We start from the raw sequence: 22,904 nt of genomic DNA on the forward strand, positions 1-22,904 counted from the left end.
AAATAATCCATTGACTATAATACGATATGATTTTTCATATAGAACAATAATATATAAATATTAAATATAAACATATAGGTCTAAAAACGGATTCTTATCATGAAAACAACAATAAAAATGTATTGCATTGCTTTTCAGTTTGCTCTGAAAAAATAGAAACCATTTGCAGTGGCTATTTGCTTCATAGCCTACACTGGCAACCTCTACCATATTTCTTCATGAGGTGCATTTGTAAAACGTTATAAAAAAATTGTCACGGCAAAACTAGTTTTATTTGATTGTTCTTTATTAAGTTAAAAATAGGCTGATGTAAAACAAATAGACCAAATTACCATTGCGACCGATACAAGGTGGTAAATACACCAAATGTATGTATGACTACATACACATGCATGTATGACTACATTTCTTGTTCAAAATGTTTTGTGCATTGTTTGATGATGTTTAATCCAGCCACAAATTGCTTGAGTCGACCAATCAGCAGGCTCAAAATTCGGTACGAAAGAACTCACTAGGAGAACTTTGTTGAACCTCATTGTTCCGGCTGTCACTTGTGAAAGGCTTTGCCAACGGTCCCCTATAAAACCCTTCCTCAGGAGGGAAGGGTCAGAGGAGTTTCATCAGACCATCACCCTGGATGCTAACTGAAGTAGTCTCTTGCAGTGAAAAGGGGCTCAAGACATACGTATTTTGTTTTCTTTTTTTGTTGTATCTGGCGAAGGTGAGATGATGTTCCCAAGTGTTCTTGCGCCTCCCGCGATGTATCCGAATCTTTTGCGTCCCGTTACTGCGCTGACTTTGCCACCGTCTTTGCAGTCCGCGTTTAGCACTCACTCTAGCTTCCTGGTGGAGGACCTGTTGAGGATCAGCCGGCCAGCCAGTTACATGCACAGGACAATTCCTTCCCCGAGTGCCTCTCCCCCTGCAACTGGAACCACGACATCGGTGGCGGACCACATCTCCATCTCCACCTGCATGTCTAAAAGAACCGCCTCGCCACAAACCTCCTTACCCAACAGCGACCCCAACTACTTGAAGTTTGGGGTGAATGCCATCTTGGCCCCATCACGCAACGGTAGACTATATAAATTGTTTGAGTTTGCTGTATAGAACAATCTTGGTTTCAGCTCTTGCATGACAAGTATTGATACATAGATGCACAAAATATGCTTACTGTCAATTTGCCACAGAGATTATAAATATGCATTTAGCATTATTTACTACTGTAACATTTAGACATTTTCAGCTAACTGTCATTTTGTCCTTCTTGTATCACAGCATCATCGCCACCCTCGGTGACAGACGTGCACGTGAAAAACATTCCTTTCTCATATTTTGATGGGTCGTTTCAACCGTTTATCAGAGCATCCTACTTCCCAGGTGAGTTTCCTCTGTTCTATCCCGAGTAAGGTGTTTGTGATTGTACATGACAAGACCGTATACAATATCATAGTTTTATCCCGAGTAAGGTGTTTGTGATTGTACATGACAAGACCGTATACAATACCATAGTTCGCGGCTGAAAGCAGCAGAACATCGTGGAATCGGTCTCGCTAATTTGATGCCCTATTTAGCAAAAGCAGTGACTGCTGACATTTTGCGCCGGTTCCCCTAATCTACAAATTAGTTGGAATTGTCATGGTCCAAATTTGAGGCGGGTCCCTTCTCACAAGGAAGCTGCTGGCGTCTCTTCATCGCCTCCCTTTTCCCACCGAGTCAGTGCACTTTGCCACTGCTTGCTTACAAAGCTTTCAGCACCATGACCAATTGGTCAGCTCCCTCAGGGCTGCCACACACAGACAGGCCGTTGACTTAGGCATGCTGTTGATAGGCATTTACCAGTCATGGACTAATTTCCCATTAGTAGCTATTCAGTTTCAATATTCCCACAAGACCACATAGAGTGCTGCGTCGTCCATGGAAATCAAGCTACAAAACCCAGGGGACAATATCTGTAGCCTACATTTCTTTATGTGAAATAATTAAGCAGTGTATGACACTATACACCTGTTTTGATAATGAAGGTGATGGCCTACATTCAAAATGATTGTCTATTCTGCATGTAATAATTTGTGTATTTTCAAAGGACTAAATTTAAAAAACAGGCATTTGATTCTTGAAAGTACACTTTAACAGTCATTTCTTGATTGTGTGAATATATGTCACCAAAACAGCTGTATGAATAGCTTTTCATGCCCACTTAATGAAAATGATTTGAGGGCCAAAACGGGCCCGCCATCAGTATTCCCCAAATGATCTTGGCATGCAGTTGTGTTTAGATTGAAAGTGTAAATCTCCTTTGTGGCCATAATATATGGCTTTAGCGGCCTGTCCTAAGCCTTTTTCAGTTAGTTCATTACGACACAATTACCGTTCACGGTTCATTAGCGCCTCTATCTCTCATTGGAGCTCTCTGAAAGGATGCTCGGCCTTTTTACCATACCAATGCTTTTGGAAACCAAGCAATGTGCTAATTAGTTACTTCGTGGCATTTCACGCAAATGGATTGTATTTAATAACACAAGAACAATAAACCAGTCAATATTTATAGACTTCGAGTAGGCTGCTTTAATTCTCAGTAGTCTATCTAACCGCGCTGCTTGAAAAGACAATCGTAGAAGCCCTGAGGTAATTGTATAATAGGCTACAGCTGCTTTATAATATAGAAAGACCTACAGTTATTAAATTCTGTCTATTTTTGTGTTGTTTGATAGCATCATCTGCAGTGGTACCTATCCCGGGGACATTCTCGTGGCCCCTTGCAGCGAGAGGGAAACCGAGGCGGGGCATGCTGCGGCGGGCTGTGTTCTCCGATGTTCAACGGAAAGCTCTAGAAAAGATGTTTCAAAAACAGAAGTATATCAGCAAACCTGACAGAAAGAAGCTCGCTTCAAAACTTGGACTAAAGGATTCCCAGGTAAATACTATATGATATTACCTAATCATTAGGCTGCCATGTTCATTTACTGCTTAGTAAAACAATCAGTATGCCAAAATATGCATCTCACACATCTCACTGTTTGATCCCAATAGGTGAAAATATGGTTCCAGAACCGACGAATGAAATGGCGCAACTCCAAAGAGCGCGAACTTCTGTCGTCTGGAGGATGCAGAGAGCAAACGCTGCCGACAAAAATGAACCCAAACCCAGACCTTAGTGACGTGGGGACAGGGAACAAAACCTGCGAGGATGAACTGGAGGCCTTCAGAGGCGAATCACCGCGCCTAACGTACTGTCACTCACACCAGACGCATCAACATTTCAACAGCACTGAATCCAACCCAATGTCACCGACCAGCTCAAGCAAACATTCAGACTTCTCAGAATCTGAAGATGAGGAAATAACAGTGTCTTAAATTTGTACACAAGTTATACATTATTTTATAGTCCACTCGATTTATTTACAAAAATGTTTTGATATTATTGCAAGAGGATGTCCCCTTTACAGTAACATTGCAACACGTCTGCCCAACATCCCTATTTTCTGGGACAATATTTGGCATGGTATCCATAAAATATTATTTGGAATATTTTAATGTTACTATAAGGTACACGTCTTTCATACACCTCGCTGTGTTTTGGCAGCCAATGACGTTTGTATATTGATTTGTATTAATGTTTGTATGTTTATAAGCAAACACCAAGAGTGTTGTAAGCAAGATGCTATTGAAGTAGACTTAATGCATTTAATCAGACATGTAGAGATGTAAATTAAAGACCTATATTTTGTAAACTGTCTTTTATGCAAATGTATATACTTAAAATATGTAATATTTTCTACAAATTAAATGTCATAAGAACAATAATTGACTCATGCTTTCAATGATCACATTATATAAGTTTTTAAAAAGTGATTTGGAACTTGAATAAAAGTATATCTGAACCCGTTTCAGAACAGAGATGCACCCAAAACCTTTCAATACAGATGCATTTTAATATACAAAAACAAAGAATTCCAACAGTGATAATATTTATTGCCATGGAATTTACACTGTGACTGAAAATCTACAACCTTACTGTTGAGCACTGTACATAAAAACATGGCCTACCTCTCTTAAAAGTTGTTAGAAAAAAGTTCTCAAAATGTAGATCTGAAATCAGATATTTACAAACGTATGTTACAAATACAAGAAAAATTTACAAAAACGAATTGCACTACACAATTAATGATTCAATTCCCAAACACAACTTTTCAAACATCTTAACAATGTGGTCAACAACTCCTCCCTCGTATTTTTTATTAAATGAACCTTAACATTCTTAAACACAAAGATATGGTAGTCCAACACAACAACACAAATAAAGAAAAACATAAACAAAATAAACAAAAAACCTCAAAGAAAAGAGTTAGGGAGAATTCACATGTCAATGAACTTTCGGCACAACAAACACTAGCAGTTCCTAAAACTGCGGGGTACCTGTTTGGTTTCAGTCCAAATAAAATGTAAAAAAAGGAGAATGGGTGTTGCATAGATTTCTTTATCAGATAGATATATAGCACTCAAAATAACAACAATAAAACAGCCCACGGAGACTCTGTGAATGAATTCAAAGGGGCGTAATATGAGTGAAATTGGATCTTAAGACACTTCATCTGCTGAGGGAATAAAGTGCAGTCACTTTCACTAAAGCAACACTGAGGACTCCATTTATACTTAATGCAAATGGGGACTGCGCTAAGTCTTCCAAGCGAACTACTAGGCACGCCAGCAGTTCAGTTCAAAGGAGAGCTGGGAACAACATGTGCAGATCCCCCAAAAGTGCTTCTAAAGTCTCAGGAACTTCTCCAGCTGACAAAACCAGTGGTGCTTTCAGCTCTTCAGTCAGCACTTGGGATAAACGCACTCTCATGTTAGACAAAGCTGTTCAGAAATCTGACCACCTACAATGCCACAAGGCTCTCTCTGTGCCTTGCCCTGGGTTCAGCTCCGATAGGTGTGCTTGTTTCCATATAAAAAAAAACTTTTATTACATCAGTGTGATTCAACACCTCAGTCAGACTGCAAACAACATGATCAAGGTCCCGATCACCCAGCTGGAGTTGACCAGGGAAGACCACCACTTCAGCATCAGAGGGGCTCAAGGTATTTCTGTATTTTTATCCTTTACCTACACCAGAGCACTGCTGAGGCACTAGCGTGTACAGCCCTGTAACTACGTTCACATGGAACAGGTGAACAGGTGCTCTCGTCTCTGCTAGACAAGCACTAAGGCATCGCGAGTAGATGCAGACAACAACAGGGTGGTTCAGTGAATCCGGCTCAGGGAGCAGGGGCCAACAGACCGATGCAGTTCAATTTCAGTTTTGTGAAAATGTGCGAACAATGTGCATACAAAGTACAAAAGGCTGTAGAAGTTTGAATCTAAAGACTGTGATGTCACTGCATCTTAACTGGTCCGATGACTGAGCAACACAGGGTGAGCTGAAGGTAGCAGTTACTCTGTGTGTGGGGTTTGCCAGATTGTTTCACTGCATACTCTGCAGGTGGTATAGGCATGTCCAAAGACTGTAGACATGCGTTAATGAAAAAAGATGAAACAAAAGTGTATTGATTGAAACGGGATAGATAAAAATGAAAAGTTGTCACAGTGGGGCCCACATAATTTCGTGATGTAAATGTTACTATAACCTGCATTAACACTTACAGGTTGGAGTTTTAATGACCCTGGTTTTCTGTTGAATCTGTTGAAGTTCACAGTTCATATTTGTGTTGTTCACCAAAAAAAAAAAACATGTAACATGATGTGAACTTCGCAGAGCAAACACTGAAATTCCTCATAGTTGTGTCACTTTAATTTGCTTTTACCGTTTTGTGCTTCACCGTCCCTCCCAAAATCTCTGCTTTACCTGTAGTCCTTTCAGGAAGAGAAAGAAGCAAGTCTCTTATTGCTTGATATTTAGTATTTTTTCAGTTTGTCACTGCTGAGAACAGGCTGTCTGGACATCACAGTGTAGACTCCAGAGACGAGTCGATCACTTTGTCTTGGTGACTGTTGCTGTTGGAGTCGCTGTCGCAGCTCTGAGGGCCTGTGGAATGAGCCGCCTCCTTCAGTCTCATCAGCATGTTCATCTGTGGGAAAAGACATCACAACAACCAGGGTCAGCTTTTCCCATAACATTGTCTCTAAAAACATTACGAAAACTCTAAAGATACACCTTACTAAAGTTGTTTACTTTTCTAGGTGTGTTTCCCGAACCATCTCTTTAGTCTCTTCTTTGATTTGTATATCTTAAGAGGCTAAATCAACGTTTCTGGAATCAATTATTTTCGCTCACATAGCTCTGAGCATGCGGGACATGAGCATGATGGACATGACTGCGTTGCTGTGCTGTTAATCATACTGTGACTCAGAGGTCAGTGATAAGAGATGTCTTACTAGAGGGTCGCTCTCGGCCTCTCCCTGAGTGTCCTGCTTGCTGTGGCCGCCCTCACGGGCCAGCGAGTAGCCGTCAAATCCCACGTCCTCGGGCCTCAGCTGCAGGAGCGGCGGCCACTCGTGCTGCTGAGGGCTCGCCGCCCACGGGAAGCTCTCCATCACCCACTTGGCAGGGTCCTCCCAGGCGGCCCTGCGCCCATACAGCTGACCGGGAAATAAACACTCAGCTTCAGCGTCAAGCTACACTTCAAAAAGCTCGGCTGTTTTACTTTGAATATTACTTTTCTGATCACTATGTGCCAGTGTCTGATGAAGAATTTATGCACAGTAAAAAAAACATTTTTGTCTACTCTATATCATAAATATAATACAAAAATATAAAGAGTATACACGCTATTATAGTGTGTATAGTATTTATATTCTATATTTTATACTATATTCTTTTCAATACTATATTCAGCAAGTGAGCAAGGGCCTAAAAAAGTAGACTACAAATTCTGACTTGTGTGTTCGTTTTGAAGTGGTGTGAGTGCTGGTACCTGTAGTCCTTCTCTGACTGCCTCCAGCATGTAGGGGATGATGGAGTAGTTCCACAGGTCTGTGAACCACACCCGCGCCCCCTCCACATCCATGGGGCAGGAGAGGAAGAGCCGCGGCCCTGGAGGGGTGAAACGAGAAAAGGACATCAGACAACATAGAGGAGCTTTTAAATAAAAACCTTTCTTATGCACTTTGAATGTAATCTGGACAAAAGAACATTATGAACATTATGAAACAATGTCTGATGTGTTAGACAGTCAAAAATACTGATAAGTGCATTTTAACAAAGTTTTCATCTTTATGGGCTGTTACTTTTGTTATCAGTGGTTTTGTCCTGTTTTGTTCATTGTGTAAAATGCTATTCCTAAATCACTTAAAAGAAGAAGGGAGAGTTCCTGATGCACGTGAGCGAGGTGTCTCTCACCGATGGTGACGTCGGAGGAGCTGTGTGCCTCCAGGAAGCGGTTGAGGTGGTGCCACATGCAGGGCAGCCACTCCACCACGCGCACCAACTCCGCGCTCCGCGTGCGGCTGCTGATCTCCGTCTCCAGAAGCTTCCGACGGAGGAAGCGTCCCAGGAAGCCCTTCAGCGGCTCGGTGTGGTTGGCACACAGAACCCACCTGCGGGAACACGTAGAGGGTCAGACTCAGAGACGATAACAACAACAACTTGTATCTATAGACCCTTTCAACAATAAAAACAAAAACAATGCTTGAACGGTCTATTTGGTTCCAATCTACTTCCTCTGCATTAAGATAACATATATATTGAATGTTAAAACGGAAGCCTTGTGGGGCCAACTATGATGCTGATAATGGAACTCTCTTGAAAGGGTCTATATAGCGCTTTAACAGGACACAGTAAGGGCTTTACAGTGAGGGGGAACCTCACTAACTGTTGAGCCACAGACACTCAGAGAGGATGTCTGGGTAGGTTTCATAGCCAACTCCAGGGTTATTCTCGACATTGTCACCACTTCCGGTTTGGAAAAAACGTATGGAAAACTGTGTGAATTAAAAAACTTCAGACTGTAGCGCTTTAGCTGTTCTATCAAACTCATCAGAATAGTTCTGTGCATTTGCAATGAACAATTACAATGCTTCATGTCAAGAGGAAATGACGTGACGGCGATGTCGAGAATAAGCTTAGAAACAGGGGGAGGCAGAAGGGCCCCTAGAGAGCAGCAAGGGTCAGATGGGCATCTGAGGAGACACTGCCCTCTTGTGGATACCCCTGAAAATAGCACATCCTACTGAGCACACACAAAAACTGTACAAAAGCTCAGACAGACATGGCTGTATTAGAAAAGAAATATATATAACCAAAAACAGTGGTTCCTACCTGAAATTATGATGAAGCTGCAGGTTGGGGGTGGAAGCGTTGGCCTGATTCATGGTACCGATGATGTAAGGGCTGTGTGTAGCAGAGAGGAGACTAGTTATTTACAGCGCCAAGACATTTTAATAGACCTTATCTCCTAAATCAGCCAGACTGATTCTTTTGGCCTGCTTTCCAAATAAGTTCTGGTACATTTGAGAGGAAGTTCGATACAACCACAGAGCAGGTTCACTGCCCAGGCCAGGGGGGTCAGGATTTGGAGGCGTAACTACAGCCAGTTAAAGGAAAATTCCGGTTTTTAGCACTTTAAGGCTCTTTTCTGGTTTGTTTTGGATGAACTAGAGTGGTGGACACCGACATTTTTGACGATTGGTCCTGTCTCGACTTTTCTGACTCGTTTTGAATCGCCTTTGACTGGGTGGCTGCCAACAGGCATACTGTAGGCTACTCAAACATGTCCTAAAACAATCCTTAACGTTCGTTTTCAAAACTGTGCAACTCACCGAGTATTTAGTGGAGTTCGTTGACTATTAAAAGCAAATATATCGGCGCAATGTATGATTTCCAGCCATCTTATTTGCTAGGCCTATTGTGGAACTATTTATTCAGACACCTCACAACCGTGTATAAACTTCCTCTCAATATTTGAACCTGAAGCATAGAGAGTGGCGCAGTAATATCAACGTGCAATGAGTCTTCCAACAGAAATCAATGGGATTTTACAAAATGCCAAATAAAACACGACAGAAACTGTATTTCGCTACGCTACTTGTTTTGGAACATCAACGAACACCACTAACCACTCGGTGAGTTGCACAGTTTTGAAAACGAACATTAAGGGTTGTTTTAGGACATGTTTGAGTACTAGCCTACTACAGTATGCCTGTTGGCAGCCACCCTGAGCAGTCAAAGGCGATTCAAAACGAGTCAGAAAAGTCGAGACAGGACCAATCTTCAAAATTTCGGTGTCCACCACTCTAGTTCATCCAAAACAAACCAGAAAAGGGCCTAAACCGGAATTTTCCTTTAACAGCCTGACAAGTGCTCATTTCCAGTCACATTTTCACAAACAAACCAATTAGGTGCCACATTAATGGAGGACAAGAAACATATGTTGTGTGGATATGTATCTGGATATATTGTGCGGATTTGTATCTGGATATATTGTGCGGATATGTATCTGGATATGTTGTGCGGATTTGTATCTGGATATATTGTGCGGATATGTATCTGGATATGTTGTGCGGATTTGTATCTGGATATATTGTGCGGATATGTATCTGGATATGTTGTGCGGATATGTATCTGGATATGTTGTGCGGATTGGCAGTTTTGAACCCGAGATGATCTGCCAATCCACATGAACAACATAATTTATGGTCATCTGTGATGTGGCACGTAATTAGTTTTTGTTTTTGTTTGTTTTTGCTTGTTTGTGAAAATGTGGCCAGAAGTGAGCACAGCATTTTTAAAGATGGTGGCACCCTATTGAGTTTAATTTTGGCTGAAGTAGCTAGCCTAGCATGGGCCATTGAAATCAAATGGGGGCGCTACTTCCTCCCTCTCTCTGGTTCTATATAATGCCTCCATGGCCCAGGCCCATTGCCGGGTGTGGATTGTGGAGTGCTCTGCTCTGCTGTGCTCACCAGTAGTGGTGCTTTGCGCTGAGCAGGCCGTTGAAGATCTCCCCCAGGGAGCTGAGGTGGTGCAGGTTGTCCAGGATGAGCACCAGGGGCCTGTCCTCAGCCTGGACACTCACGCTGCCACTGCTGCACTGGTCCACCAGGTGAGACAGGTACTGACGAAGCTCCTGCAGAGGGCAATACAGCAATCAAATGATGGCCATCTTGGATATGGTTAATCTAACAGTATCAGTAAAATGATGGTCATCCCTACACATGTAAGTGATGGATACGGTTAATCTATGATTAAGATGACTGTTTCAAATGGATGATGTTGCTTTATGATAATGCCTCATATGGGCAATAGTATTAGTTAAACATCACTGTGTGCAGTTCTGGACACGCAAACATTTATATTATGTATGTATTTTTATCCTTTTTCCCCCAAACCCCAACCCATGAAGCTGTACATTAAGGAGTACAGATGGTCAGGCTCGGACCTTGCTGGACTTGTGGTCCACGTTGAAGGTGGCGATGGCTCCATCGGTGAGTGGCCGTCCCTCGCGCAGCACCATATGTTCGGCCAGCCGGCTGGCCAGGAAGCTCTTGCCGGTGCCGCTGGGGCCGGAGAGGATGATGCGGCGGTGCTCCTGCAGCTGCGACACGTAGCGCTGCAGCATGGCCTTGGGGATGAGCGTCTCAAACACCAGGCTGTCCGTGCTGCTCTCGCGCACACCTGCACAGGGCCAGACCAGGGTTACAGTAATTTCCTGTGTATTAGCCGCATTGAGTATAAACCGCAGGACCGTGTTTTATGCAAGTTGAAAAAAACAAAACCATATTAACTGCCCCCATGTACTAACATCATAGCTGAGGAAATTTTGCAAAATCAATGTATAAACCTCGGCTAATAGTTGGGAAATTACAGTGCACCAGGACGAAACGGGCGATCCGATCTGTCTAACCCCTACATGATTCATTACCAGAACACTAAGTTTACATTTTGCAGTGACTCATCTTTTGCATGACAAGTCTTGCACAAACACACACACCCCTACAGTTTACGTTAAAACTTTCCCAGTAGGACACACCTACCTTTAAGCTTGACAGCTATGGTGTCACTATCCCCCACCAGGTACCCACAAGGCAGCAGCTCGGGCGTTTCTGCCCCGCTGGTGCGGTGCACCTCCCCGATACTGTAGCCCACAACACTGTCAGAGTTCAGACCCAGCTGGCTCACCGGGTCAACATGGATGATGCACTCCTGAGAGACAAGAAAGACAAGAGAGGAGATATGTCAGATTCTACCACATGATTTACTACCTGCCAGATGATAGGCTCTCTAAGGCGAGGTATTTTGGTGAGGTATTTTGCCTAGTAAGGTTGCTTTGTTGGTGATTTTGTGTGTGTTCTAAAGGGATGGACTGTAATGTATATATAGAGTATAAGTATGTATAGAGTACAAACTAGAAGCAAAACAAAGGAGGTGACATAGACATATAGATAATCACTGTAATGGATTGACAAATAAACTATGTAGTGCTATCTATAAACAGTGTCAAAGTTCTCCAAACATGTGAAAATGATCCATAGTTCAAAACATGATGGCACGTATCTTGCTTTAGTTTAAGTACATGTTCACCAGCGGAACACCAGAGTATAGAGCTTACCTTAAAGAGACGTCTGACCACGCCATCTAGCACATCCCATTTAGTTTTCCCACTGACACCGATAGAGCCGATCAGGAACTGACGAGGGCTACAATCCTATTCAAGGCAGAATCGAAACATTAGACAGAACAAGCAAAGAGGGCTAAGAGAGTTATTCCAAAAATAAATATACAAATAAGGAAGAAAAATAAGAAAAATTGTATTTATGTCAAGTTAAACATATAAATAATTACTTGTAATCTAAAACTTAAAAACACATACCAAGATATTCAGTGACATTCAAATAGGAAGCAAAATTTGACCCAATTCTGACCTCTTTCCATTTGGCCTCGTCCTCCAAACTCACTACGATCTTCACACGCCGGCCCTCTTTCCTAGAGCCTCCATCTCCACAGTCCTCCAGTAACATGTCTGCAGATTCAGGGTTCTCAGTTAGCATGCTAGCAGCTAGGCGCTCAGTGCAGCAAGGCCCTTCATGTGTATGTAATTACATAAACTCAAACAGACTTGGAGTTGTTATTGCCATTACTTAATGCATGACTTTTGTGAATAGTTGCGAATGTGTTCAAATACATGTAGTTTTTCTGTACATGCCATCCTCTAAAAGAACCTGAAGTAGACATGCATAAGACATGCAGATAAACAATTTGTCTTTCTTTCTGTCACAAGCAAACACACACAGAAAAGCGCACACACACACGCACTGGTGCACACACACACACAAGCACGTGGGTATCCAGACACACACACACCGAGGCTGGTGGACTCGCTGAGGCTGAGGCTCTGCTGGGAGGAGAGCGCTGGCAGAGAGGGACTGAGGGAGGACGACTGGGAAGTGGCTCTGCTGAAGCTGCCCTGAGACTCCATCTTCAAACGGTCATTCTCCGACTTCAGCTTCTCTATCTCACCCTACACACACGGACACACACACACACACACACACACACACACACACACACACACACAAACCCTAAAATTCAGTGCACTGTCCAATACAATAATTACTCATTCATAATTCACACTAATTCATAATTCTCACTAATTCACAGATTGGATAAGTATGGGGTAAGTATGTCTGGCCTAGAAACCTGATTTACATTTACATTTACATAATAGCTTGTGTATAATACAAACTAAAATTGTGAATTCTGCCTGTCCAATCGCAACATGGTACTAGCCTTGATTAATGGACATATTTTTTTATTCTTAAGTGCAAGTGTTCAGATTTTCCATTTGCTTTCCATATAATAAGGACTTGTCTTAACTCTTTGTCATGTCTGAACATTTTAGGTGTTGGCTGCATGGCTATTTGAGAATCCAAGCATGAGACTGATGGATGACAAAGGCCCACAGAGCTCCCAGGTGGTCAAGCAGCTGTGACTGACCTGCATGTTGTTCATGGACTCTCTAAGCTGGTCAAGCTGGTGAGCGGAGCTCAGGGCCTCCAGGCGGATATCGGTCAGTTTCATCTCTTTGTCCCGCAGCTCACTGCGCAGCTGCATGACCGTCTCGGCGTCAGTGTCCACGCACTCGGAGATCCTGTCGACAACACCAAATGAAATCAATCACACAGGCTCTCAAAGCTAAACTCAGCCTTTGCTATCCTAGGATAGTGTTAGCACTTTGCAGCAGAATCACAACACACACCATCTCGGTCCGACCAGGGTTTAGTTTGAGTCTTTCCGTCAAGGAAACAAAACTTTCCATATAATTTCCATATAATTTCCAATTACAGACTGTTGGCAAACCAATACCTGGCAGGATGCATACCACAACTTCACAACGATTATTTAAATCACTGAAATCATCTGGTTCAGAGTTAAAGCTGGATTAGGAGTGGGGTGGGGGTGATTACAGCACACGTCAACTAAAAACGGAGGAAAATTGAGTGATAATTGGGTTTGGGGATTATTGGGGGTCAAATTGGCAGTTTCTTTGAATGATTATGGATCTGGATCACAAAAGCACAGGAGATTGATAGGGGGGTTGTCCTGTTTTTGTTTTGTCTTTACCGAGCCAGAGAGCCTGTCCTCATGAGAGCACTGTTACTGCCCCAGCCTCGCGTTCGAGCAGGCAGGGGGGTGAGGACAGGGCTACGGACAAAAACATGGACAAGAGAAGAACACTATTAAACAAAACTGGCATGTCTTGTACCAATCCTTGCATCATGGCAAGAATCTTGTATTCTCTTCAAAAAGTGTAAACAACAACAGCAAAACAACAGAAACACAACCATATGCCTCAGAAAAGTGCCATAACTTTCTGAAATAATAACCCTCTGATATAAATACATATGACGCCATTTCCAAAAAAGTCTCTTTCCAAATTCCAAACAACCTCTACATACTTGGTCTTAATCCCTTGGTCAGATTAAAATTGAAATAAATATGTATGTAATCAAGCCCACAGTCTAAAGGGCGAGCATACTTTCAGACCTCTCATTTTTTCCCCCCAAATGTGCATTCTAGACACACTGGCAACTGCATGAGCCCTTCGTCAGTTCAAGCTTGTGTGCACATGTCTAAGGCCCATTCACACCAAGAACGATAACGATAACTATAACTATAACCATAACGATAAAAGCGTTCACACTGAACAACGATAAACAAAGTCTCTCCTTGTGTTAATAAATGTGACGGCTAAAATTCGATGGGTTCTGATTGGCTATTAGCATTTTATCGTTGTGAAAATCGCTCTGAAAGTGATCCCCAACGATATCGTTCTTCATGTCATTATCGTTATAGTTTATGTGTGAACGTCGTCATTCATATTAACGAGAACGATATTTATTTATAGTTATCGTTATCGTTCTTGGTGTGAATGGGCCTTTAAGGCCGGCTGGTCAGAGATGGTGTAACGAGGGTGAAACTCACAGAGAGTTGGAGTGAGAGGTCCGGAGCATGGGGGCGGAAGAGGTGGGTCCGTTGTGGGGCAGTTTGGGGGAAGAAGGCTGCGAGGAGTCGGTCATTTCCTCGATGTCGGAGTGGGACGATGCGGATTTGGGTGACTTCTTCTTGGTGAAGGCCTGTTTGAAAGAGCTCCGTAGCTGAGGGGGAGAGAGAGGAGAGATACTCAAGGAAGTGATTTCACATGATACCTACATCTTTTGTGTCCTCTACAAAGCCACCGTCCGTTGGTCAAAGCGCAACATGACAAGCAAGTCCTCAAAACGCCTGTAAACCTGTGATTCGAATGTTTGGCCAACTTATGATCTTATATTATGCAAGACACACAAGCCATACTTATATCGATCTGTTGAGGGATAATCATGTATACATTTGTATACATTTCCAATGTGACATTTAGTGTTTTATGCAGTTACTTTCGATAGAGGACACACAACGTTATATATACAAAGAGGAGAAATGATGATCAAGGGAATTCAATCAAAAAGCTCGATTGAAAAAGCACGTAACAATTGTGACCAAAATTAAATTATAATCCACACAAAAATTCTTACTGAATAACACACAATGGCATGCGTAGGTCACTGTACTGGAGAAGATTCTGGCGAAAACAATGACCTTACCTCATAAACCTACAGATTGCCATGCAGCAGGAGCAAAGAGGGAAATGGGAGAAGAGAGTTTTGAAAACATCACCCCATATCCTGGTAGAAACTGATCATTACCGTTATAGGCAGCGGAGCTGATGCGAGAGTGGAAGAATGTGCTCTGGACTGGCAATGGCGCTGTCATAATTCCCTGCAGGGAAATCGCATTGCCAACTTCCACAATACGGCAGGAGAACTACAGTCTATTACAGCCACGGACCACAAATCCCCCACACACACACCACTGTTCTATGGCAAGAGGGAGTGTAAGGCCTAAGGGAATGCTACAGTTTATTAGCTGACATCAAGGACAGAGTGCAGAGTTCACATCTGGGCATTGCACTCCCATCCCAAGAAGTCTGTGCATGTTATGACACAGAAATGTGACTTGGGGTTCGTTGGAGGTGGGAGGGATTGGACATCTGGCTAGCAGGGATACTGAACACGACACAAGCAGTCACATAAACAACCTTGGATGCAACCAGACCAGGCATGCTAAATACCGAGTGGCTGAGAGGATTGCTCTGAGCTCAGATGAGAAACCACTAAAGGAAGGGAAAGCAAATCATCTATGCCCAGCTCGGAAACAAAACACCTCCTTACTTTTACGAATGAGTGAGTGTGTGAGTAAGTGAGTGAGACCAATCGATTATCCAACCACTTTTGGGAGGAAACTTATTTTGTTATTTTGTTTCATTTCTTCCACCATATTGTTTTGGTGGAAAATGTTCTCCTGCCAGATCCCATTGGGGTCGAATAACTGAATGGCTGCACTGTCTCCTCACAATCTAACCTCCACACACAAGTACACACACAAATGACTCTGAATAGGAGGCGTACATAGTCGATGTCGCTGTCGCCTTGCACCTTAACCCCCACGCACGACACGGTCTGTTTGGGAGGGCAAATAGGGCAGAGTTAAAAAACGCACAGCAACCTGAGAATTCAAACCACACAGAGGAAGGTCTCTAAAACAGCCTCCATTTCAGACGAGACAAAGAGGCTCAAAAGCACAGTGAGTGCCAACAGACAAACCTGTTTCTACAACGACAAAGCTTAAGGCTAAATTCACTGGCTGTCAGGTTTGTCATGTGTAATACACAAAGGAAGCTCTATTTGCTAGAGGGTACGAACACCACGACTAAAGCACAACCAACTCGTTCACCTTTCCTCCAGTACACGCAGACTAGGCGGACGACAGTCAGACGACAGAGTGAGAGAGGGAAAGAAAACAGCAAGAACACTTGAGAAACAAATCAGATACAATATCAGAATTTTTTTTTTCAATTCAAGAAAGGTCAGTACATGTGCCCTTGCTGGAAGAGAATGGCATTTATGTGAGTTTAGCGTGTTCAAACTTCAGTCCAAGTGTGATTTTGTATAAGAATGAAAACTGTGAAAACTGCTGTCAGACAAGCACACAGATTAGCTGATGAAAATGTAACAAGAGTAACAGAGAGCAAGCAAGAGGGATGAGAAGAGACAGACAGAGAGAGAGAGAGAGAGAGAGAGAGAGAGAAAAATGAAAGAGAAGTAGAGCGAGAAAAAAAAGTGTGTGTGCAGGCGCTCACCCAGTTCTTCCTCTTCTTCTTGTTCTTGGCGTCCAGCTCCAGGGTGCTGCCCACGCTGGAGTGGCTTGTGGCGCTGGCGATGCTGGACACACTGTCAGATGAGTGCTGTCTGTGGATGCGCAGGTCCGCCTGCGTTTGCGTCTGCGTCTGCATCTGGGCCTGCGTCTGGGGCTGCAGCTGGAGCTGTGGCTGAGACTGTGACGGCACGTGCGGTGGTGGCTGCAACTGCGGAGATCCACTGGCTGAGTTTGAAGGACCTGGACATTTGGGAGGTAATTATTTTTTTAAAAGATGCATAATAGACTCCAAAACCATCACAACCCATCAAACATCAAACCAATATACTGTACATACACTTTTCATACCACAATGCCCAGATATATGGCCGCTGCGGTGTGTGCTGCTTTATGTTTACATGTAGTCAGAGAATGCTTGTAACTTTATTTTTCGTAGAGAGAAGCAGCCATTGAGTAGAAAAAACACTTGGTGTGTGCTGTCCTTGTGACTATAGTGATTTGTGACTCCTGACCTTTGCAGTTGAGGTCAGGCGTGTTGATGACACAGCTGATGGCCTCCTGGGCTGCTGTGTTCTGCTTCTTCAGCAGCTCGATGGTCTTCCTCAGCTCGTTAAGCTCCGAGTCCTGAGAACAAACCAATTACCATCCCAATTACCATCCCATACGTATTACATGTTCACAATCATATGTACTGTACATACATACATGTTCATATTCCTTTTGTCATTACGTGACTATATAAGCATTTATAAAGGGACTTTCTGACATTATAGAAGCCTGAATCTCGTAACCTGCAGCCCAGATGGCAATAATCACATATATACAGACATCACACATCAAAATAAACATCCAAACAAAATACACTCTTGATTCAGTCATTTGAAGTCAGTGTGTGATTTAGTGTGCGTAGAGGTACAAGTATGAATTTCAACCCCTAATGTTAAATTCAACTCTTATGAACCACTATCACACATTAAAGATTAAATATTAAGGCGCAAATCAGCTTTGTTTCCAGGAGTTCATGAGTGCTGTTGAGCATAGGGGGCGCTGTTGAGCATAGGGGGTGCTGACCCACCTTCTGTTCTGCCGTCATGGTCAGACTCTGCAGCCGGATGGTCATATTCCCCAAGCTCTGCTCAAACGCAGCCACTAGGTGAGCCTGTGCACACAACAAAACACACACATGAACACACAGACACACACACACAGCACATACGCACACAAACCACCACCAACACACCACACTCCCCCAAATCCACCCACACTTACACACACACACAAACACACACACACACACACACACACATAGAAACACACACACACACACACACACACACACACACACACACACACACACCAGCCGACCAAGGGGAGAGAGATTAGAGATTTCATTTTTAAATGTCAACAGGCCCCTTAGCGCTGGGCTATCTGCTCTGTACATCAGAGCTCAAAGATGTGGAAAGACAAGTCACGTAAATCCATAACACCCACCCCATCCCACCCCCACCCTACCCCCCACTTCCAGTCAGGTCCATTTTTCTCATCACAGTAAAAGCAGGCCAGGCCACAACATGTCAGAAAATCATCTGCCACAGACTGCTCATTTGGTAGGCACTGCTCCCCAGCGGCTCCCTGTCTGGGCATGATCTACGCGCTGCACTGTGAGAGGGTGGGCAGGAGACGGGAGTCGTCCAGTGGGTGGCCCACTACTGAACCAGACTGGGGGCTTTAGGCTGCCGCATAATCACTGGTGCTTCTTCCAGTAAAAACTCAGATGAAGCACCATTTCATCTTTCTGCATGCCACTGCACAGATGGGATAAGCTGAACAATGAATTGTATATAGAACAAGCAGAGCATATTCTCATACGTACAGTAAATCTGACTTTTAGGAGACAGAACAAAACAAGCAAAGATCATTATATCATTACAGTCAGCAATCTTAAAAGGACATAAACAATATTCGCTTATATTCACTTCACATATATTTATGAAGACAAGTGATGTCAGGCACATCTGTTTTCATTTCCAATCGATTACAAAATAAAACATCCCCGGTTTGGCAATTCCGTGAAGTTTCACAATACTGTGAGTCATGACAGAACAGAACACTCTGCAAACATAGGAACAACTCCTCAGCCTTATGAACACCGTTTACGCTGCTTACACCCTGTCTCACGTCACAACTTTCCCACATAATAAAACAGCGTAGCCTACCGACATCCAACAAGACAACACCCAGTGACTACTAATAACTCAACACATCCATAAACATCTCTAAATAATAACCGGCGATTAAATGAGTCATATCAGCGTCGGCATCCGCTCTGGCAGCTCCAGTCTGAGCGTGAGCGTGAACACGAGGTGTCGGTCGGCTCTGCCCACCTGAGAGAGTGCACAGCAGGCGCTGGTCCGTCCCTGCCCGGGGCTGTGGCTCAGGGTCCTCCTGAGAGGCCGGCGCCCTTTCCCGCTCTCCAGCTCCCGCCGCAGCTGCTCATTCCCCGCGGTCGGATAGCGGTTCAGGGGCTGCCACCGCACAGGCCTGCCTACTGCCGGACAGGAGCTTCCCAGCGGCATGATGTTAGCGCTAGCGGCCGTAGCTAACAGTAAACTATTGAGGCGCACACACATATACACACACACACACACACACACCAGCACGACAGCGGTGTGCCAGCCCACTCTGCCGTGTCTCCGTGAAGGAATGAACACAAGTGCCCAGACGTACGGCCGCCCAGATGTTATCAAACACACTCACACACACTATCACACACACACACTCACGCGCGCCATGGAACATGAGAAGATAAGTTGGATGGAATGGAAGGAACAGGCCTGGCCCACGTCCATTCAGGTGGGCGGCTTGTGCCAGGACATGCGGTCTGCTCTCAGTCATCTCCAGCAGACTGGAGATAACCCAAAGCACACGCTCAAAAGAACCGTTCGCCACACAAACACAGTGGAAGAGTATATGATTGCATGTGTGTGTGTGTGTGTGTGTGTGTGTGTGTATTTGTGTTATGTGTGTGTGTGTGTTAAGTGAGTGTTAAGTGTGTATGTGTCTGTGTGTTAAGTGTGTGTGTGTGTGTGTGTGTGTTATGCGTGTGTGTGTGTGTGTGTGTGTTAAGTGTGTGTGTGTGTGTGTGTGTAGCATGTGGCATAACAGACAGCCCTCAGAGATGAACTGGCGGCTGGGTTTGTTGTGAGGGCCTCTCTTCATCGTCTGCAGTGTATGCAGGCCAAGCGGGGTGTATGCATTTCATTAGCCTGCCCCGTTTACATGCACTCAACCAGTAGAGCGCATCATCCAAACTAGCACTCACACTCTCACAGGCCGTTTCATGTTCAATGCACTGGTGGGCACAGACACAGACTGGTAACAAAAACATGATATGGCCACAGACTGACGTCTTCAAATGAAACATGACAAAAGCAGGATGTATGTCAAACACACACCTACGGCCCCGGCCTTGGCCCCGGCCTTGGCGCGACTGTCTGGGGCACCTGCACTGTACGCCGGCGACCCGGCATCCTACCCCGACTCTCTCTCCCCCACTCACTTCCTGTCATTCTCCACTGTCCTATCTCATTAAAAGGCATAAAAAGACCAAAAAATATAAATAAAACACACACACACACACACCTACAGCAGTAGAAAACATGGTGCTGTGTTCCACATGACAGCATTTTAAACCTTATTTAAGGTTCCTAATCCAATATCCGTGTCTACATTGCCTTGATATATTGCTCATGAAATCATAGCCATCTACAAAATCAGTGTGAAAGCAGCACACTGTGCATTGAAACCAACAGGCCAAAAAAGATCTTAGTCAGTGCTTCTGACAAACGCAACCAGCCTCTCACAATTTAAGGATGTGTGGACAAATGCACAGGCTTTAGCTTAATGCTAATGCATCTTTAGTATGAAGGGCTGTTCACACCAAAAACGATAACTTTAATGATAACGGCTGTTCACAACTTTAATGATAACGGTTGTTCACAGCACTAAGCTATTTATGGTTGATATACTCCGAGTCTCTGGCCCTCTCTTAGAACAAGGCATAGTGAGCTGGCCCTCGGAAGAAAAAGTTTGGGGACCACTGCTCTAGCTAATATGAATGACAATATAACACACATAAACTATAACCATCGTTCTTGGTGTAAACGGCTCTTTTCAGTATAATTCTACTCACGTTAGCCGTCAGCTGAGTGGTAAGGGCAGACACCTTCTCCTGGGAGGAATCCAACTCCCTCCTAAGCTTGCGAATCTGCAAAACATGTCATTCAGTTCATGTTAACACCTTAAAGTAAGAAAGGTTGCTTCTTAGGGTCACAAAATAACAGGCAGAAATAACATTAGCAATGGCTACCGGTATACATTGTGAACAATGCAGGCACATTACAACATCAGAAAGATTCTGACAGCACCCTGACACTTAGTCTGGCATTCTCTCAGGAAAAAAAGTCAGGCCGATGACAGGTCATCTTACCTCTGAATGTGATTTCTCTTCAGGCTAAAAGAGAGACAGACAGAGACAAAGACAGAGAGAGAGAGAGAGAGAGAGAGAGAGAGAGAGAGAGAGAGAGAGAGAGAGAGAGAGAGAGAGAAGGAAAGTTTGGTGATCATAAGTTTCTAACAGCAAGGTGTATCTGTTTGTCAGCACAGAATATCCAGACGTGATGGACACACAGCTGCTGTTTGGTCTGCTCAGGCTTATGTGTGTGTGTGTGTGTGTATTTGTGTTGTGTGTATGTGTGTTTGGTCTGCTCAAGAGCGGTGTATGTATTTCACACCCTGTCAAATCATCTCTTCCTGGGTTACTACCAAAAGACTTAAGGAGCTCTCCCCAGTGCGCTCGTCTATATGCCTACATGCTTTCCTTACTAATCAACACATGGGGATGGTGTGAAATCAGGCCACGTTTCTTACAATAATGAGCAAATTTAACTTTCTGAGGATGGTTTATTTATAATCTGTTCCATCTTTTGAATTGTTAAACATGTAGGCAAATAGGGCTAATTACCGTAATGTCCCGTCAATTAACCGAGGTTTATACATTGATTTTGCAAACTTTCCTCAGCTATGAGGTTAATACACAGGGGAGGGCTATACATGGGAATGCATTTCTTTTCTTCATTCTTCCTTCTGATCTGATTCTGATTCATTGGGCTTTTGGACACTGCGGTTAATACATGGGTGCGGTCAATACAAAGTTTTGTATTTTTAATTTGCAAAAAACACCATCATGCGGTTTATACACGGTGCAGCTAATACATAGGACATGACTGTACTAGGACAGAGACAACAACAGGGAACATACTAGAGAACTGTTTTTCAAAAGAACGGCTGTTTGAAAAAGCCTGAGTTGAGCCTTTTCTGCTCAGTGTGTGTCTGTCCTCCCAGTGTGGTGGCCTGGCGGACTGACTCACCGTGGAGTAAACTGAGGACGTGCTGGACACCAGCGACAGTGAGGAGCCATGAACTGAGGAGAGAGAATACACACACACACACACACACACACACACACACACACACACACACACACACACACACACACACACTTGTAAGCAAAACCTTTCCCAGTGAATCACATGTGAACCTCCTTACCCCCATGTTCGGGGAGACGGCTGAGCGCGCACCAACACGTCAGCTCACTCTGAACAAAAAAAGGGAAAAACACACTTCTTTATCTTCATTTCTCTTCTTCTCTCCACTTTCACGAGCGTGATGAAATACGCCCGTCACCAGGCAGCCAGCGTACAGTCACACTTTCACCAGCCCAGACACGACTTCCAGGAAAAACATTACGTTACTGTGGCTAACGTTCATGCCTCTGGTCTTAACTGGAGGCCCAGTTCCTGTAAGTCTATTAAAATTCACTCACTGGAATGACATTCCAGAAAAGATACATTAAAAAACAAGTAGCCTAGTTAACTCTGCCCTCCGCAAGGACCTCATGGACTTTGGATTTGTTTTTGGTGGGCCAGTGTTGGCCTACGCTCCGATAAACAAACACACCAGGTCCACCTGCTAGGTCCCCAGGGCTGAGAGTTTATGTTCATTGGATCTCTCTTTGTTTTTACCCATCCGACAGAACATGCTGTGTGTTATCCATAGGCTAAACAGCCATTGAGTCACAACATGCTGTGGGTTATCCATAGGCTGAACAGCAACTGAGTCAGCCAAAGCTGCTCGCAACACACACCATAGGTG

General features: G+C 43.9%; 2 protein-coding genes across 5 annotated transcripts in view; one reads left to right on the plus strand and one right to left on the minus strand.

Annotated features, from left to right (window-relative positions):
* The first annotated feature begins 726 nt into the window (after positions 1 to 726).
* Positions 727 to 3,357, plus strand: dbx1b (developing brain homeobox 1b). The gene is made up of 5 exons (XM_076301692.1): positions 727 to 1,075; positions 1,279 to 1,380; positions 2,715 to 2,917; positions 3,034 to 3,230; positions 3,270 to 3,357. Exons 1-5 carry the CDS (start codon positions 727 to 729, stop codon positions 3,355 to 3,357), a joined length of 939 nt encoding a protein of 312 aa, XP_076157807.1.
* A 558-nt stretch (positions 3,358 to 3,915) lies between these two features.
* The window catches only part of nav2b (neuron navigator 2b), a 75,714-nt gene continuing 56,725 nt past the window's right edge, over positions 3,916 to 22,904 (minus strand). For all 4 annotated transcript variants that reach the window (XM_076269397.1, XM_076269396.1, XM_076269399.1 and 1 more), the window contains 19 exons: positions 22,121 to 22,173; positions 21,181 to 21,204; positions 20,884 to 20,958; positions 17,767 to 17,850; positions 17,204 to 17,315; positions 16,675 to 16,931; positions 14,424 to 14,596; positions 12,936 to 13,089; positions 12,303 to 12,459; positions 11,864 to 11,961; positions 11,551 to 11,646; positions 10,976 to 11,144; positions 10,381 to 10,616; positions 9,905 to 10,068; positions 8,262 to 8,333; positions 7,344 to 7,540; positions 6,919 to 7,037; positions 6,380 to 6,583; positions 3,916 to 6,072 (listed from right to left, as the gene is read on the minus strand). In XM_076269397.1, coding sequence (XP_076125512.1) covers positions 5,947 to 6,072; positions 6,380 to 6,583; positions 6,919 to 7,037; positions 7,344 to 7,540; positions 8,262 to 8,333; positions 9,905 to 10,068; positions 10,381 to 10,616; positions 10,976 to 11,144; positions 11,551 to 11,646; positions 11,864 to 11,961; positions 12,303 to 12,459; positions 12,936 to 13,089; positions 14,424 to 14,596; positions 16,675 to 16,931; positions 17,204 to 17,315; positions 17,767 to 17,850; positions 20,884 to 20,958; positions 21,181 to 21,204; positions 22,121 to 22,173 — 2,570 coding nt within the window. In that variant the 3' untranslated portion in view covers positions 3,916 to 5,946. The remainder of the gene's footprint in view (positions 6,073 to 6,379; positions 6,584 to 6,918; positions 7,038 to 7,343; positions 7,541 to 8,261; positions 8,334 to 9,904; positions 10,069 to 10,380; positions 10,617 to 10,975; positions 11,145 to 11,550; positions 11,647 to 11,863; positions 11,962 to 12,302; positions 12,460 to 12,935; positions 13,090 to 14,423; positions 14,597 to 16,674; positions 16,932 to 17,203; positions 17,316 to 17,766; positions 17,851 to 20,883; positions 20,959 to 21,180; positions 21,205 to 22,120; positions 22,174 to 22,904) is intronic.

The sequence above is a fragment of the Alosa pseudoharengus genome, unplaced genomic scaffold (genome assembly GCF_046254945.1).
Source record: "Alosa pseudoharengus isolate Yale_2024_CS ecotype anadromous, Long Island Sound unplaced genomic scaffold, YU_APseudo_1.1 YU_APseudo_1.1_scf_10, whole genome shotgun sequence".
NCBI classification, from domain to species: Eukaryota; Metazoa; Chordata; class Actinopteri; order Clupeiformes; family Clupeidae; genus Alosa; species Alosa pseudoharengus.